General features: G+C 38.7%; 1 protein-coding gene across 1 annotated transcript; it reads right to left on the bottom strand.

Annotated features, from left to right (window-relative positions):
* Positions 1 to 16337: 16337 nt before the first annotated feature.
* Positions 16338 to 16739, bottom strand: LOC122754579 (60S ribosomal protein L32-like). Its single transcript, XM_044003111.1, has one exon. The coding sequence runs from the start codon at positions 16737 to 16739 to the stop codon at positions 16338 to 16340; it is 402 nt and encodes a 133-aa protein (XP_043859046.1).
* Positions 16740 to 19039: the final 2300 nt, after the last annotated feature.

The raw sequence follows: 19039 nt of genomic DNA, 5'->3' as shown, positions 1-19039 counted from the left end.
TCTTGGTTCTTGGAAAAGTACATTAAAAAATCCTCAGAAAAATGTGATGCCTTGTTCTTCCAGATTTTTTCAGAGCCTAAAGAGAAAAATTATGAAATGAACAAAGCAAACTATAATGCCAATTATCCATTATAGTTAATAAATGTACATTTGTGTCTGGGGTTCAATCAGAGCCCTATCATCCTCTTAGCTCCAAGACAATTTAGGAGAATTGCTAGCAGATCCAAAAGGGCCATACATAATCTAGTTTGATTTGAATAATCCTATTCAGTACCAAAGGAGAGTAAACTTAAGGAAAAGATTTTGAGGATACTTGAAATCACAGGATTTAGAGAAGGGACCTTAGAGATCACCTAATCCAATACTTAATTAAAACAGCCTTCTCCCAAATTATCAATGATTTCTTAATGACCAAATCATGGGCATCTGCCATACTATGCAGCATTTGACCCTTCTTCTAAGCATGCTCTTCTCTCTGATTTTTCAAAAACTCTGCTCTCTTCCTGTCTTTCTCTATGTTCTTCCTCAGTCTCCTTTGCTGGATTCTCCTCAACTATGTGGCTCTACCCTGGGCCTTTTCCTCTTTCTACACTATGTCTCTTGGTGACCTCATCAGCTATCATGGGTTTCACGATAACTTTTTTGCTGATAACTCAATCCTCTATATATCCAGCCCTAGTTTGTCTCCTGAGTCGTGGCACCACATCACAAACTGCCCATTGAATGTTTCAAATTACATGTCCTGGAAGCAGCTCAAACTTCACAAGTACAAAACAGCCTTCTCCTCAATCTCACCCTTCTCTCAAACTTCCCTTATTTCTATTGAGACTATCAACACCTTTCCAACCAGGTGTCACCCTTGACTCCTTCCTCTTGCTCATTCTATATATCCAATCTGTTGCAATGGTTTCTCCTTCCAAGAAATCTCTCTTATAAGTCCCTTTCTCTCCACACATCACCTTTATTCAGGCCCTCATCACCTTCGATAGCCTCTTAACTCGTCTTTCTATATGTAGTCTCTCTCACCAAAATCCATCCTCCACATAGTTGCCAAAGTGATCTTCCTCAAGCCTAGGATCGAGCATTTTATTCTCTTGCCCAATAACCTCCAATGGCTAGTATGGAATATAAACTTAGTTGGCATTCACAACTTTTCACAAGCTTGCCCCATTCTACCTTTCTAGCTTCATTACATATGACTCCTCTTCATGCATGCTGTTGTCCTTTGTACAGTCCCTCACACATAGCTTTCCAGTTCTTGTCTCTGCAATAGCTGTCCCCCATCCTAGAATAGACTTCCTACTCACTGCCTCCTCTTGAAATCTTCACCTATGCAGAGCCCAAACATTACCTTCTACATGAAGGATTTCCTGATCTATCAGATCCTACTGCTTAACCCACTGAATTTTTATCCTGTACTAATTTTGTGTGTATTTAAACCAACCTTTATTAGGAGAAACAAAGGACTATAGACTGCCCAGTATGGTTTGAGCTCCTGAATAACAGAATTCATAGTTACTTATAGTTCTTTTGATCCATGGTTTTGTGCAAGCAGGCTAGTTATTACTTAAGGAGCAGGCTTGCCCTTTTACTTAAGCAGGTCCAAGGTTCAAATATGCCCTGATGTCTCAATATGCAGGGGGTTTTTACTCAATAATAAGTTGTAGGGGGCAGCTAGGTGGCACAGTGGATAAAGCACTGGCTTGGATTCAGGAGGACCTGAGTTCAAATCCAGCCTCAGACACTTGACACTTAACTAGCTGTGTGACCCTCGGCAAGTCACTTAACCCTCATTGCCCTGCCAAAAAAAAAAAAAAAAGAAAAAAGAAAAAGAAAAAATAATAAGTTGTAGATCTTATATTTTAAAACTTTTTTGTGGGTGAGGCAATTGGGGTTAAATGAGTTACCCAGGGTCATACAGCTAGTAAGTGTCAAGTGTCTGAGGACAGATTTGAACTCAGATCCTCCTGAATCCAGGGCTAGTGCTTTATCCACTGTGCCACTGAGCTGCCCCTGACTATATTCTTACTATAAATCACACAGTTACTTCTTATCCTATCAAAATGATTATGGCTGATAGATTAGCAAGGGAATACAGAACAAAGCACTCAAGGGATTGGTTATTGATTTTTCACATTACAAAAGAACCCACAAATCACCTCCTGAAAGAGATCCCAAATGAGAACTCCCAGAAATATCATATCCAAATTCAAGAGCGCCCAGGTCAGGGAGAAAATATTGCTGGCAGCTAGAAAGAAATAACTCAAATATCATGGAGCCACAGTCCTGATAACACAAGATTTAGCAGCTTCTACATTAAAGGATTAGAGGGCTTGGAATATAATATCCCAGAGGGCAAAGAAGCTAGGATTGTAATGAAGAATCACCTACCCAGGAAAACTGAGTATAATCCTTCAAGGGAAAAATGCATATTTAATAAATTAGTGGACTTTCAAATATTCTTGATGAAAAGACCAGAGCTGAATAGAAAATTTGACTTTCAAATACAAAACTCAAGAGAAGAATAAAAAGGTAAACAGGAAAGAGAAATAATAAAGGATTCAATACGGTTAAACTGTTTATATTCCTATTTGGGAAGATAATACTTGTAACACCCAAGAACTTTACCATTATTAGGGCAATTAAAAGAAGTATACATAGACAGAGGACATGGATATAAGTTGACTATGATGACTATGATGCTATCTAAAAAAAATAAAATTAAGAGGTGAGAAAAAAAGGCTGACTATGATGAGATATCTAAAAAATAATTAAGGGGTAAGAAAGAGGTTTGCCCTGGGAAGAGAGTGAAGGGAGGGGTAGAATGAGGTAAATTACTTCATGTAATAGAGGCATGAAAGAACCTTTACAGTGGAGGGGAAGACTAGGGTGTGGGGTGTGGACAACACTTGAACCTTACTCTTATTGGAATTGGCTCAAAGAGGAAATAACTTACACACTCAGTTGAGTATAGAAATCTATCTTACCCTACAGGGAAGTAGGAGAGGAAGGGGATAAGAGAAGGAAGAATGGATTTGGGGAGGCAAGGGTAAGAAGCAAAATACTTTTTAGAAGACGCAGGGTGAAAGGAAAGAGAAAAGAATAAATGGGAAAAATAGGATGGAGGAAAATACACAATAATCATAACTGTGAAAAAAATTTTATAACTAATTTCTCTGATAAAGGCCTCATTTCTCCAATGTATAAAGAACTGAGTCAAATTTATAAGGGTACAAATCATTCTCCAATTGATAGATGGTCAAAGGATATGAACAGGCAATTTTCAGATGAGGAAATCAAAGCTATCTGTAGTCACAGGAAACATGTTCTGAATCACTATTCATTAGATAAATGTAAATCAAAACAACTCCGGAATAACCTATTCGAATAGCTAATGTGACAGGAAAGGAAAATGAAGATGTGGGAAAATTGGAACACTAATACACTGTTGGTGGAGTTGTGAACTGATTGAAACATTCCAGAGAGTCATTTGGAGATATGGCCAAAGGGTTATATAGCCATATATACCCTTTGACCCAGAAATACCACTATTAGGTGTGTATCCAAAAGATATTTTTTTAAAAGGAAAAGGACCTATACATATAAAAATACAGTAGCTCTTTTTGTGGTGGAAAAGAACTGGACCTTGAGGGGATGCCAATCAATTGGGAAATGGATGAACAAGTTGTGGTATATGATTGTGATGGAATACTATAGTGCTATAGGAAATGACAAGCTGAACAATTAAAAAAAATCTGGAAAGACTTACATGAACTGATACAAAGTGAAGTGGACAGAACCAGGAGAACAGAGTGCACAATAACAGCAATATTGTACAATGATTAACCACGAATGACTTAGCTGTTCTCAGCAATATGATGATCCAAGACAATTCCTAAGGATTTATGATGAAAAAATACTATCCACGGCCAAAGAAAGAACTAATAGAGTTTGAATGCAAATCAAAGTATCCATTTTGGAAAAAACCCAACAAAACTTTCTTCACATTTCTTGCCTTGTTTGTTTTTGTCTGTGTTTTCTTCCAGAACATGACTAATATGGATATATGCTTGCATGACTACACATTTATAACATATCAAATTGCTTGACTTCTTGATGAGGGAAAAGGGTGGGAAGGAGAAACTTTGGAACTCAAAAATTGAAAAACAAATGCTAAAAATTGTTTTACAAGTAATTGGAAAAATAAAACATAAAGACCTATGCAAAAAGAGATGTGAGTTATGATTCATGACATAGTCCATCTCCATTAGGAGGGTTATGCGTAAATTTCTACAGTGTAATTTCTGTTAAGAAATTGAATGTTGTGACAATTTCCAAGAGAAGAATCATGGCATACTGTATAGAGGGCTGACCTTTGACTCAGGAAGACCTAGGTTTAAACCCTGCATATAACATACATTTAACCTCTCATTTAACCAAATGCCAATTTGCAGGAGAAGAGGTAGTCACCACTCAGGAAGTTCCTAGCATCAGATTAAATCACATTAAAACAAAGCAATATCCAATTTAGTTACATCCTATAACTAAAAGCTCTGCTTTGAGGTCCTCAGTAAAGTTATTACATTTACTGAAGCTCTGTAGGACACCTCCTGCTCAACTGCCTGTGTAATTGAGATGTTAGAGATTTCACATCAAGATACCAAGGGCCACTTTAGTATGTAACCTCAGGACCAGTCTTCTCTAGTTCTCATAGACCTTACCTGTACTCTTTTATCAGAGAGAAATCAACCAAGATCTTTGTTTCCCTTTACATTAAGCCTAAATCCACCTCCATAAATATTGTTCCTAGTTCTAAACTCTGGAGCAAAGCAGAACAAATCGAATCTCTCTTCTACTTGGCAACCCCCCAAATACTTAGAGAGCTATAATGCTCTCACTGCCAACTCTTATCAAGTCTAAATGTCCCCATTTATTTCAACTTGTCTTTACATGTCCCTCAAGATGCTTGTCACCTTCCTGGAGATGCATTTCAGTTTATCGATGCCCTCACCAAAATGTGGTTCCCAGAATCAAGCAGAATACTCTAGATGTGGTCTAATTAGAGCCAAAAAAATAGCAAAAATAGCACCAACTCAGCCTGGACATTAATGCTTCTCTTAATGAAACCAAAGGTTGAGTTAGTGCTTTTGGAGGCTGCCATTTGAGACAAGTGACTCATACTGAACTGGTAGTCCACTAAAATCTTAACATCTTTTTCAGGAAAACTGATGTCTAGCCACATCTCCTCCATCTTGAATTGAAAAGTTGATTTTTTAAAAACCCATATACAAGGTTTTTCATTTATTACTATTATATTTCATCTTATCATATTTGTTCCACCATTGTTTTCTGGTTGCAATCTTTTTTGCACCTTGACTGTTTTCTGATGGCTATCCCTTCTAGGTTTATATCATCTGAAATTTTAATAAGCAAAGCATGTATACTTTTATCTAGTCATCAATAAAAATGTCAAGTAAGACAAAGTCAAGCAAAAATCATTGGGGCACTCTGCCAGAGACACACCAGCTTCCAAGTTAACATTAAACCATTAATGACTACGCTTTGGGTGTAAACATTCAGTTAGTCAGTCAACAAACTTTCACTAAGTACTTATTATATGCTAGGTATTATGCTAAGTGCTGAGTATACTGGGAGACATGCAATTGTGTACACACAAGATCTATACAGAGTAAATGGAAAATCATCTCAGAGGGAGAAGCACCAGCATCCTGGGTAGAAGGAGTAGGGGGGAGATACCAGAAAAGGCCCCCTGCAGAAGGTAGTATTGGAGTCTTGAACTCTGAGCAGAACCAGGAGAACAGCAATATTGTACAATGATTAACTGTGAATGACTTAGCTATTCTCAGCAATACACTGATCCAAGACAATTCCTAAGGACTTATGATGAAAAATTCAGGGAATCTAGTAAGCTTAATTCAAAACAACAATAACTGCACTATTTTCTCTCATCTGTCCCCTTCTTTTCTGGAAGAATAAGCAGCATGAGAGATGTTGTCTTGGGCTTTGCTAATATCTAGGTAAACATGTCTACAGTATCCCCTCTGATCTACCAGGCTAGTAATCCTGTAAAAAAGGAAATAGGCTTAGTCACTCATTCTGGCTCTTGGGGATTATCACTTCCTTTTCTATGTGTTTACTAGTCATCCTTTTAATACTATGGAAGTAGCAATATTTACTGCATATAGGCTACGCGATTTTTTCCCTAAAAGGCAATGAAATCATCCTGGATACTTAATTGGTCTAAGGGACCAAGGCTCAACATTGGCATAGTTGTATAAGTCTATAAGCCTAGCAAAGGAAGAATCAGGCTCTCTCTTAGGTTCAACACACCCTGCTGGCTCAGTGCATTGCCATGGCAAATACATTCTGGAATTTGGCAAGTAATTAAATCACACTCACCAGTTTATAATCAGAGACCCATTTTCAAATCCCCTTTTTTGGGCCTCACTTACCTCATCTGTAAGGTCCTTTCCACCTATGGAATAGCTAAATACTATGGTCCTGTATATTGAATCATCAGTCAACAAGTATGCCAGGCATGGTAGTGAGTACTAAAAATACGAGAAAATGAAATAGCCCTTGCTCTCAGGGAGGTTAGGTTTTATTAGGGTGGACAACAAGTCCGTATATAAGTAAATACCCCCAAAATGCAAAATAAATACAAGATTGTTAACCACAAAGTCATTAAGGAGGCAGGAGGCTGGCAGTTGGAGGATCAAGGAAGAACCTCTTATGGGAATTAATGAAGGAGGTGACCCAGGAGTTGAGGCAGCAGTTAGAAGAGAATAAATTCAAAGTGGGAAATGGGAGTTGTTGGGGCAGAGGACAATGATTGGAAAGGGAGAAAAACAGAGGAGGGAGCACCATTTTTGGAGGAAAGACAAAAAAAAGGCCAGTTTGGCTGGACCATAGAGTGCAGAAGTGGAATAAATAATGTATTATCAAGCTGGTAAGGTCAGTTGGGGCCAGGTTTGGTGGGGGGGGGAGCTTTACATGGCAAGCAGTAGGGAGTCAGTAGAATTTATTGGTGGGGGTGAGAAGTTGATTTGGCCAGATCTGCCCTTATCAAAAATCTCTTTGGCAGTGGTATGGAAGATGGCTGCTAGTTGGGAGAGGCTTGAAAAAGGGAGACTAATTAGGAGGCTCTTTCAATATTCCAGGAGAATTTATGAGGGCCTGAACTAGATGTATGGTGATATAGTGAAAAAGAGATGGTCAGAAATATTGTAGAAGTAGAGGTGTTTCAAGATTTGGCAACTATTATGTAGATGGAGGACCTAAGGATAAACTCAAGGCTCATAAACCGGCGAGACTCAAGAATGTTGGTACCCTGCACCGAAATTGGAGCCAAGTCAGGAAGGGGTTTTAAATGTCAAATAGAACAGTTCCCATATGATCCTAGAGACAAAATGGAGACACTAGAGTTTATTGAGCAAAAGTGACATGATCAGACTTGTACTTTAGGAATTGTGTGCCAAGACACATTTATAGTAAAGACCTGAAGGATATTAAAGTACTTTCTGATTTAGCAGAGAAAGATAAGAGTATATCTCTTCTCATTTTAGTGTTAAATTCATCTTCTTGCCTTCTCCTTGAATTAACAAGTGATAAGATGACTTTTACCTGGACAGGAAATCTATTGAATTGATCATCAATCAACAAGCTTTCCAATTATCTTTCTACCTGCCTGTATAGGGGATTGGCATTAGAGATGGACAATTAACAATGCCCAGAATTGATTAATAGGAGTTCAAGTTGAAAAAGATTTGGGAAATTTGCCAGTGCTTTCAATGATCCTAAGTTGTATGTACCCTGTTTCAAAATCCCAACATTCCCCCTACAATGATGCTAAATGGCTGCAAATCATAGACTACCATCACCTTGGAAGAATCAAAATTATAGGTGATCCAAATGGTAATACAAAAATAGATAAGGTAAGCATACTCAGGCTATGATAAGTTAACAATGATGAGTTGGTAGAGGGGTAACTTGATGGCATGGTACAGTAAGAAAAATGACTGGCTTTGGATTCTCAGGGTCTCAAATCCAATCCAATCCCTTCCATGTACTTCTTGGGTGACTAGATGGCCTTGGAGGTCCCTTCTAGCTCTAAATCTATTGACCATATTATAAATGACACAGAAGACATCAACAGTCATGGAATATTAAAGTTGGAAGGGATCTTAGAAGTCATTTGGTCAAAAATCGCTCATTTTGCAGATAAAATCCCAGAGGTCTAGAGAGGTTAAAGTTATTTGGCCAAAGCTAAAGATGTAATATGTGGCAGATCTGGAATATAAATCTGGCTCCTCTGACCCCAGACCCAATCCTCTTTCCAAGCTATATGCTATAAGTTTCCTGTATATCTTATATATGTACCAAGATATACCCTGTAAGTTTTTCCAACCTTTCTCAATTTTAGATAGGCTAAAAGGGAGGCTCCAGTGGAGCTGAGCAAGCATCCATAGGTTTGGAAAGGAAGAACTCATCTGATCACCCTTGTGTCAATCACTCTTGGGGCCATGTTTGTGAAACTGACACCTACTTGCTAGGTAACTCTGCAGAGTAAGAGAAGTTAGGGACATTTGCAGGTATGTGCCTGTCTTCTGTTTTAGGAACACACAGCTGAGTTTTTTCATTCCTTCTCAGCAGTGCACAAATCTTGTTTGCAGGGATCAATTAGTTGCAAAAGGTCAGTTCTCTTCAGGCCCATCAGAGAAATGATGAAACGCTCAATTTACCTCCAAACCTTCTGTGGTATTTTCTTTTGTTTTTCTATTATGTCTTCATTAGTATGCTCACTCTTCCTGAAGTTTCAGGGTAATTTAATTACATCCACAAGTTGCTTGCTTAGCCCATGGTTTCTCTGAATAGATTCATCATCAATCATCATCATTAATATACATTTATTGACCACATACCGGATGACTCAGCCAGGACTAAGAAGGACGAGGTGAAGGTTTGATGTACCTGCCCTCAAGGACCATCCATTCTTCCATCATGTTGGATGAGAGAGAGAGAGAGAGAGAGTGTCAAACAGAGAGATACAGAGACAGACACAGAGACAAAGAGAGACAGAGAGAGGGCTGGATGTATAAGCAAAAAATAAAATGCGAATTAAAGGATCATAGCTCTAAAACTATAAAGGACCTCAGAGAACAGCTAGTCCCATTCCTTCATTTTACAGAGGAGGAAACTGAGGCTCAGAGAGGGTAAAGTGATTTGTTCATTAGAGGGGGAATATGAAACTTACCCTCTGACTTCAGAGTCAGTATTCTTTCTACTGTACCATGCTGCCTCTTTATACAGAAGGGATTGGGCTATGCTAGAATGTGCAGTAGGTAAAGGAGGGGAAAACTGAGCAAGAGAGTTTAGAAGAGCAGATTTCAGTGAGTTCAGATGATATCCCTTGGCCCAAAATTTTACAGGATAAATCGTCTCCTGAGGGATGAAATACACAAAAATAAAATGGTGACAATAAAAACAAACAATTCTCTTGTTAAAGAAAATGGTGTGGATGCTGAGGGAACTAACTTATTGATTAATATAGATTTTTAAAAGACAGATATGAAAGATGAAGACAAGGGTAGATAACTCAGAATGAATACCATATACCAAGTAGCACAGTCCTCTAAGAAGAGTATTAGAACAGTAATGCCTAGAATGAGCTGTGGCTGGTAGTGAAGGACTTTTGGGACCAGATTTTTGATTTGATTGGTAGAGGGGAACCCCCAATGAAGGAAGCACTATTAGCAAAGCAAATTGGCTTCATGTTAGATAATAGCTTACCTAGGACATAATAGACACTTAAATGTGATAGGACTTGGTGTGGTGGGAAGAGTATTGGATTTAGCATCAGAGAAATTGTGTTCAAATCATGCCTATGATACTCATGTGACTCAGGTCCTCTAATTCCCAATCCAACACTCTTTTCACCACATCATGTCTCTTCACGTTTTTATCAACGATCAGATGAAAGAAGGCATTGATAGTAAGCTTGTCCAAACTGCAGATATTATACATCTGTGGGTGTATCTGATACGGGCAATGCCACAATCAGGATTCAGAAAGATTTCAATAGACTAGACCCATGCATTAGATCTAATAAGATAATTTTTAGTAGGAATTATTGTAAATTCCTACACTTAGTTTCAGAAAGCCAATTGTGTAAGGACAGGATGGAAAAAGGAGGAATAGACTAGTTGGAAGGGGAAAGATCTGAAGGTTTTTGTGAACTGAAGAGGTCAATATGAGTCAACAGTGTGAAATGGTAGCCCAAATTACTAATGTAATCTTAGGCTACATTAAGGAAATTATAGTATCCAGGATTAGGAAAATGAATACTGCTTTATTATGTTCTTTTTTTTTTTTTTGCGGGGCAATGGGGGTTAAGTGACTTGCCCAGGGTCACACAGCTAGTAAGTGTCAAGTGTCTGAGGCTGGCTTTGAACTCAGGTCCTCCTGAATCCAGGGCCAGTGCTTTAACCACTGTGCCATCTAGCTGCCCCAGCTAGTAAGTGTTAAGTGTCTGAGGCCGGATTTGAACTCAGGTACTCCTGACTCCAGGGCCAGTGCTCTATCCACTGCACCACCTAGCTGCCCCCTATTATGTTCTGTTCATACAGTTTCTGTAGTTCTCTGTTCAGTTCTTGGTGTTTAATTTTAGGAAAGATATTGATAAACTAGAGCACATACAGAGGAAAGTATCTTGGTTGGTAAAAGAAATGGAAACTGAGCCATAGTTAGATTGCTTGAAGGAACAGGGAGATTTTTAGCTTAAAGAGAAGATTGCTAAAGGACATGATAGAAGATAGAGATGTTTAACCTGGAGAAGATAAGTCTTAGAGTGAACATAATGACTGTTATGTTAGGGAGCCATTAGATTGGTTTTCCTTGACCCAAAGAAGAAGAACAAGGAATAATGGGTGTAAGATTTGGAGTCACGGATTTTGATTCAATGTAAGGAAAAATGTTCATGGGAGATGGTGACTTCCTCATCTCTGGAAGTCTTAAAGTTGAAGCTTAATCATGGTTTACTGGGAATATTACATCAGGGATTCTGTTCAGCTGTTGGACAGACTAGATGATCTCTGATGTCCTTTGCAGGGATGAGATTGGGGACTGCAAGAAGGATATCACAGTCTATAGTGAAAATAGGAGAGGTTGACAGATTTAAGAAAATAAATGCAAGAACACAAAGACCATGGAAAACGTAAGCGGTGGGTAGCACAAACACATTAATATCACCTCCCCTGCAACCATTATAGTCCTGAGAACTTGGTGATTGATTCACTCATTGGCTTATGTGGGTGAGACTTGAGTGCCAATGAGACATTAGTGATAACAGATTTGAGTTAATTTGAAATCTTGCTCTTTGAGTTGGATGAAAAATGAAGAGACAAGCTATCATGGAGATTCCTTGTGCAAAGAACTGAGAGTAGAATACAGAGGACTCTACTTGAGGAGCAAAAAGTAGACTCACCTGTTTGGAGCATAGAGTTTGGAAGATACTTTGCAAAAGTGACATCAGGACTTGAAATACTTTGAAGTACACAGGGGAAAAATTATAACTCGTAGGCTGGGAGATTGGCAGCCATTTAAGGAACTTGAAAATGGGTGATTGGGTCAAATTATCACACTGGATTGTGGGCCATAAAATTCCAGTCAGTAACAAAAGTCACTAAGAGCTCCAAGCATGATTAATCAATTTATCAGGAAGTCATGGTGCCCTTAATTAATTGGGTCCAAGATCTTCCTCTTGATCAAGGGCCCCTTCCTTTGAGTGCTGGATACTTTGATACACTTGGGAAAAGCACTGAAAATAGGAGAAGGTGTTATATAATTCACTGATAGGTCAATTACAGAAGTGGGAAAATTTTATGGTTGGCTAAGGGAAATGTTCATCAATCACAACCACTTTGCGAACAGACTATTCAGAGATCATGAGACCTTCTACAGCTCATCCCAGGGCTTTCCAAAGCTTATAAGACCTTTTCAACAACATCTCTGAATCTTCCACATGTCATAAGACCCCTTGGTCTTTAACCAAGAGTATCTTAGGATTCAGGGTTTGAGCAAAAGTTGATTGTAGTGATTCATGGTGGGGTTGGTAAGAGGGGTATTGCACTAGCAAATGAATCTCATTATAGCACATTACCAGGGTGGGTGGGGAATAGTACAGCAATTATCCTCTTATTACAATATGAATCTAGCTGATAAATATAAATAAAATAATCATCAATACATGGTATACTAATCATTCATAACTCTTATCCTGACAGCATCAAAATACATAACTTAAACTTAATCCTATCCTTCTTAATTCACTAATACAATCACTGTTACCCATTATATCACAATAAACTGAATAAATACTAATTAATTTAAGAGGGGTATCAAAATTATAATCTCAACAATTCAGGATCAGCATCTAGAATAATTTGGAGGGGATAAGAGGGAGTCATCCAGTTATAAGTTATAATTGTTGCTTATAAGTCTTATAACTGAGACTTTGGTAGGTGAAAGAAACACAGCATTGAGACTTTTAGAAGGTAAATTGGCCTTAAGTGGAATTACATGTAGTTTCAAGAACCTATTGATCTTTTCACCAATATGGTCAAATCTGTATCACCTCTCTCTAGATTAATTCAATTCAACAAATATTTCGTAAGCACCTACTGAGGATACAAAAACAATAAAAGAAAGTCATTTCACTCAAGAAGCTTGCATTCTATTGGGGAGATATAATATATACAGATAAATAAATACAACAGTCTGAGATTAGGAGGGAAAAATGCTGACAATGGAGTAAAAGAATCTAAGTTCAAATTCTCCTACTCATGCTTCCTTCTTGCTTGACTTTGGGCAAACCATTTGACCTTTCTAGGTCTCAGTTTTTTCATATATAAAATGAAGAAATTGGATTAGATGGTCTATAAATTCTCCTCCTGCTCTATAACTAGATCTAAGCTCCCAAGATTCCAATTTAAGCGGGATGGGGCAAAAGCACTAGGGCAGTAGGTGTATAAGTAGAAAGAAAAGGGTTGAGAGTTTATGCAGATAGAACTGGCAACATTTGATAACTGATTAAATTCTGGGAGGAGTAAAGGAGATTAAAGAGATAAAGATGGAATTCACACAAATATATAATATTTTCATGCCTCAATTGATAAATGGGTAAAGGATATAAGAAGTTTTCAAAAGAAGAAATGGAAACAATCAGCAACTACACAAAAATATTCCAAATGTCTAACAATAAGAGAAATGCAAACTAAAACAACTTTGAGATTTTACCTCACTTATAATATTGAGAAAGATGATAAAAGATGGCATATTTAATCTCATAGGAGCTATCAGAAGCCAGGTGTACTAATTCAATGAATTGGTCTGTCTATTCTGGGTTTGTTTTTTTTAGGGCAATGAGGGTTAAGTGACTTGCCCAGGGTCACACAGCTAGTACGTGTCAAGTGTCTGAGACTGGATTTCAACTCAGGTCCTCCTGAATTCAGAGCCTGTGCTCTATCCACTGTGCCACCTAGCCGCTCCTGAGCTTAGCTTCTTAAAGTATAAATCATGACCCCATATGGGGTCATGTGGGGGTTCACAAAAATTTGGCAACAATAAAGCATTATATATACCGATTTTTTATACCTATATACCTGAGGACAAGTAAAAATTTCTTGGCTGAAAAGGGGTTGCAAGTGGAAAAAGTTTAAGAAGCCCTGATATAAAGGAATATCATTACACCCCCCAAAACAAAGAACATAAGAAATTCAGAGAAGCATGGAAAGACATTTGCTGTAAATGTTTATTGAACTGAATCAGGAATTGATATATAGAGAAAAAAGCAGAATGTAGATCATCATACAATAAACTAAATAAAAACAATACTAAAAACCAGTTGAGTTTAGATTATTCTCAGTCATCATGAAGATAAAAAATAAGTCTATATACACAAGCTCCAAAGACTTGCTGGTAAGTAGAGAGTTTGAGTAGAATGGAATGGAGTAAAGAGATACGTGAGGCAGAGAGATCAATTAGAATACCATCGCAGTAGTTCAGGCAAGAGGCGATGAGGTCCTGAACAGGGGTTGTGTTGTTGCTGTTCATCCATCCATTGTTTTCTAAGAAGACCAATGACATCATGAGAGTGATGTCTTAACTTGCCTGTCAATTGGATTGAAGTGAAGCAGAGTTAGCAAAGCTATCGGCTTCAATCTCTCTTCCAAAGTCATCAAAGTCCAGTGGTGAGACAAAAGTCAAAACCTTCCCAGGGAAATTAAGCTTAAACAATGCCTCTGCAATCTAAAAGTTGAAGTTTTAAATCTGTTTGTGGATTTGTGTGCCCAGGTATGTATATCTGTTCAAGTGCACGTTCAATGTACTTTCTTGTTCAATGACCTCCTTCTGTCTCTGGGATCTAGTTGGGAGTTGGGGTGGGGTTGGGGAGAGGAAATTCACATCTTTTTTGGCTGGCCAGTCTGGAATGAATTATAAGATTACTTCATTAGTATATGAGCTTCTTTATGAAAAAAAAAAAATCCTCTTCTCCCAGGGATTCTGGGGATGAAATTCAGATTGCTCTAAGAAGAATACAGCATGGAGAAGGGCTGGAATACTGGAACTAGCTGAAGCAGAGGAGTAAATATTAAGGATGCTAACAAGACCACTTATATACACTGGCATTGGCTGCCTCCGCCCCCAGTATCTGGAAAGTTCTCCCCCCTCCTCTCTAGGCTTTCCTGGCTTTCTCCATGACTTGACTCAAACACTCTTCTCATTCCCATCCATCTCTACATGCTTCCCCCACCCTCCATCTCCCACAGATGATGCCTTCCCTCTGAGACTACCTTCTATTGTACCTACACTGTTATTTGCTCATAGTCCCTCCCACTAGAACTTGAGCTCCTTAGCAGCAGGGACCATGTTTTGTTGCCTGACTGTATCACTTAACACAGTGCCTGGCACATAGCAGGGGCGTTTAATACCTGCTTGTGGACAGATTTCTGCTTGTGGCTTGCCAACATAAAGGCATGCTTAAAGGTCAGCAGTGAGTTGGTAACAGTTTGATTCACTGTTTTTGTCCTCCCAGAAAATATAGTCTTGAATATTGTCCCACAGCACCCCCTGTACCTTGACACAAACACGGCAGGAGGCTGGACACCATGGCAAATGCAGCAACCCCTCACCACTTCTGTATCTTTCCACTGGGCTTCCTTCCTTTGCTCCCTTTCCTCCAAACCCTCAATCTCCCTTCAATTTAGATGCAAACTTTAAGTTTTAACCTTTTATCAAATGGCTTGGGTTTTGGGAAAGGGCAACTCCTCATTCATCTTTCACTTGGAAAGTTTGACTTTCCTGACCGAAAATGCCAGTCTGGATGAATGATTGGCTTGAATTGGATTGTTCATCAATCAAATTGAAGCAAATTGTATATGAATCCAATTGCAAAACATTTGAGCACCTGAAAGGAGTTTGGATCAGCAAAATGGAGTCTTGAAGCTTAATTAAAAGCTAGTAAGTAAAGCACCTGCCTATCCCTTTCTGGTATGTGGGATAAATGGGAAGCAAACTACCCCCAAGCTAAAGTTATTCCTTGATTCACATCCATTCAAAAGCTTAGGAACACCTCAAGGCCACCAAAATATTTCAATAATGTCATTAGTTTTCTTTCTCCTTCTCCTCCTCATCTTCCTTCTCCTCCTCTTCTTACTTCTACTTATTCTCCTCTCCCTCCTCTTTCTTTTTTTGACTCTTTCCCTGCTGGGTACTGCTTTCTACTGGGCTTGAACCTTGGTGTCACGTCATATCTATTGCTGCCCCACTATGTCACATCTTTGCTGTTCCTCTCATTGGGTGTAGGAACTTTGTCTCTCACTGCCTTATTCTGTCTCATGGGCTTCTGTGCTATCTACTGGGCATAGCATTTGACTGGCCTCCTGGTTCCTGCTGGGTGTTACTTCCTCCTCCCTCTGGGCTTCATCTCTTATGGCCATCTCAATCCAGCAATCCCTAAGTGCTTATTATGCTCCTACTATGTGCATTCTAGGCACTGTGCTGGGTGCTAGGCGTACAAAGACAAAAATAAAAGCATCTCTACTCTCAAGGAATTTATATTCTATCAGTAGAACAACAGATATACCCATCAGTACATACAAAATGTATCCCAAGTAAATATTGGGTGATTTTTAAAGGGAAGGGGGGGGGGTCACTAGCAGCTGGGAAGATTAGGAAAGGTCTTATTTAGGAGGAGGTATAGTATTTGTTTTGTTTTGTTTTGGGGAGTTTATTTAACACAAATAAAAATGTGCACATTTTTACTCATTTTCTTCACTCCTCAGTCTAGCATTTGGATTGGTGTTCTTGACGGCTATCTGAGCTGCTCTCTCAACTATGACTTTCAGATTCTTCAAGAAAACATTGTGAGCAATCTCAGCACAGTAAGATTTGTTGCACATCAGCAGCACTTCTAGCTCTTTGACGTGCAACAAAAACTTCCTGAATCCACTAGGTAACATGTGTTTTGTCTTCTTATTGCTTCCATAACCAATACTGGGCATCAAGATCTGGCCCTTGAATCCTATTAGCATTCTGTTGTCAATGCCTTTTGGTTTACGCCAGTTTCTCTTGATCTTGACATATTGCTCTGACTGGTGGTGGATGAACTTCTTGGTCCTCTTGACGATTTTGGGCTTCACGAGTGGTCTGAGGGCAGGCATGGTGCCGGTGAAGAGAGAGTTGCCACTCCTCGGGAAGCACCGAGGGAGAGCAGGAGGTATAGTATTTGAATTGTTTTGAAGAAAGCTAGGTATTCTAAAAGGTAGAAGAGAAGAAAGAGGTGCATTTTAGGCAAGTGAGAGGAAGCAGGGAGACAGCCTATGCATGTGTGAAGAACAGCAGGAAGGCAAATTTGGCAGGTCTGTAGAGTATATGAAGAGAAATAATATGCAATAATAATATGGAATGTGGCATCAAATTATAAAGAACTTGAAACACAAAACAGAGGAGTGTGTGTTTGGTCCTGGAGATATTAGGAAGTCACTTGAGTTTATTGAAGAAGGAAGTCACATCTCTTTGCCTGAGCTCTAAGAGGACACGACTAGCAACCTAGCTTTTGAGATTTGGGATGAGAAGGGACATTAGAGTCCAATCAACATATTATTTCATAGATGAGGGAGTGAAATCTAGAAAGGTTGCATAATGTACCTAAGGTCTCTCAGGCTGTAACTAAGGTAGGATTTGAACCAAGACTAGAAGACAGGATAAGGAAGGATAAAACAGGGCAAGATAAAAGCAAGCAGAGAGTGCTTTTATAGCCAGAGGCTATGAACTGCTCCTGCAGGCTAAAAAGGTAGAATGCCCCTAGGCTGATTGTCCTTCCTTTTAACTCCCTTGTCTAGGGCTGAATGGAAGCCCCTTTCCCAGACTACTCTATGACAGGGTTAAAAATTCCCAAGATCCTCTTCAGCTTGTCATGCAAATTAATTTGAACCATAACAAAAGCTAAGGAAAGGAAGAAAAGTCATCGTTCTTCACTCATCTGGCCCACATCCCTGACTTTATTATTATATCTGTCAGCAACAAAAAGCCTTTGGCTTTGGAGCTGCATTTCTGTCAGCTGAAAACCTCTATGTCTCTCTTAATCAGGAATACCTGAAGATATGCTGAACTCTATAATAAATATAAGGAAGAAATAGAAAATGTCAGAGGAATTTGATACTGCCCTCTCTGACAAATGAGTTGGCCAGACCCGTGATTTCATTTGTACTGAAATCACAGGAGAAATGAGTAATTTGGCATTATATTTGGCGTTTTATATTTGATCAATTTAAATTTGCAGATGATATGGATTTCAAGATTACAATTAGACGAAAATTGGATTCAATATAAATATAATTGGATATGCTATATGAATGGGAATGCATCTTCTAGTTGATATTAGTTGGAGACCATTAGTATACATAGTGCAGTTGATTCTAGTTGGGAACAATTATTATCCATGACATAGTTGATATTTGTTGTGGAAAGTAATTGATGGATGATGGTGCCACACCTTGGCAGCTGTCACATCAATATTGATAACTCTGTCTTGTTATGGTTTCAGAACCCAACCAGCATGGGATGCTGAAACTGGGAGATATGGGCATGGTACATTTTATTCATGCAGATGATTTTGAGATGCATTCAACTGAATTAAAATTATTGCACGGACCCTTACTTTTAAATTTTATTTTATGCTTTAATTGTTTATGTTTCCCATTCAAAAACACACCTGCAAGTATAATAGTACTACAGAATTCCAGAGTTATAAGGGATCTCTAGTGTCACTTTATATATATATACATAATATATACAAAATGAACACATGATATTTTGGGGGGGAACTTCTCACTAGAGGAGCTGGTGGATCTAGAAAAGGCTTATTATGAAAGATGCTGCTTGAGCTGAGTCTTAAAGGAATCAAGGATCCCAAAAGCTAGAGGCAGGCAAAGGAGTACATTTCAGGCCTGGGAGAACATCAGGATAAGAGCAGAGAGAAGGGAGAGAGGGCATGTGTGAGGAATATTGAGTTGGTTAGTATGGCTGGATCATAGATGGTGTGGAAGGAAACAATGTATAAGAACACTAGGACATATATGTTTTGTATTTAAAAAGTGTAAAGGGGCAGCTAGGTGGCGCAGTGGATAAAGCACTGGCTTTGGATTCAGGAGGACCTGAGTTCAAATCCAGCCTCAGATACTTGACACTTACTAGCTGTGTGACCCTGAGCAAGTCACTTAACCCTCATTGCCCTGCCAAAAAAAAAAGAAAAGAAAAGAAAAAAAGAAAAAGAAAAGAATAAAAAAGTGTAAAAAACATTCTTTACCTTATAAAAAACAGGTATAGGGCCAGATTTGGCATTTGATGTTTGGCCGGTAGTTTGACAACCCTTGTCCTGGAAGTAATAGGGAACCACTGGACTTTGTTGAGTAGGAGGTTGTCAAATAAGGTCCACACTGTAGGAAAATGTTTTTGGAAG

The sequence above is a fragment of the Dromiciops gliroides genome, chromosome 4, assembly GCF_019393635.1.
Source record: "Dromiciops gliroides isolate mDroGli1 chromosome 4, mDroGli1.pri, whole genome shotgun sequence".
Lineage (NCBI taxonomy): Eukaryota > Metazoa > Chordata > Mammalia > Microbiotheria > Microbiotheriidae > Dromiciops > Dromiciops gliroides.
Note: the sequence above shows the minus strand (reverse complement) of the source record. Positions and strands in the feature narration are given on the sequence as shown.

Bases quoted from the DNA above. Each gene is read 5' to 3' on its own strand.
- LOC122754579 (XM_044003111.1), bottom strand. From the start codon at position 16,739: ATGCCTGCCCTCAGACCACTCGTGAAGCCCAAAATCGTCAAGAGGACC.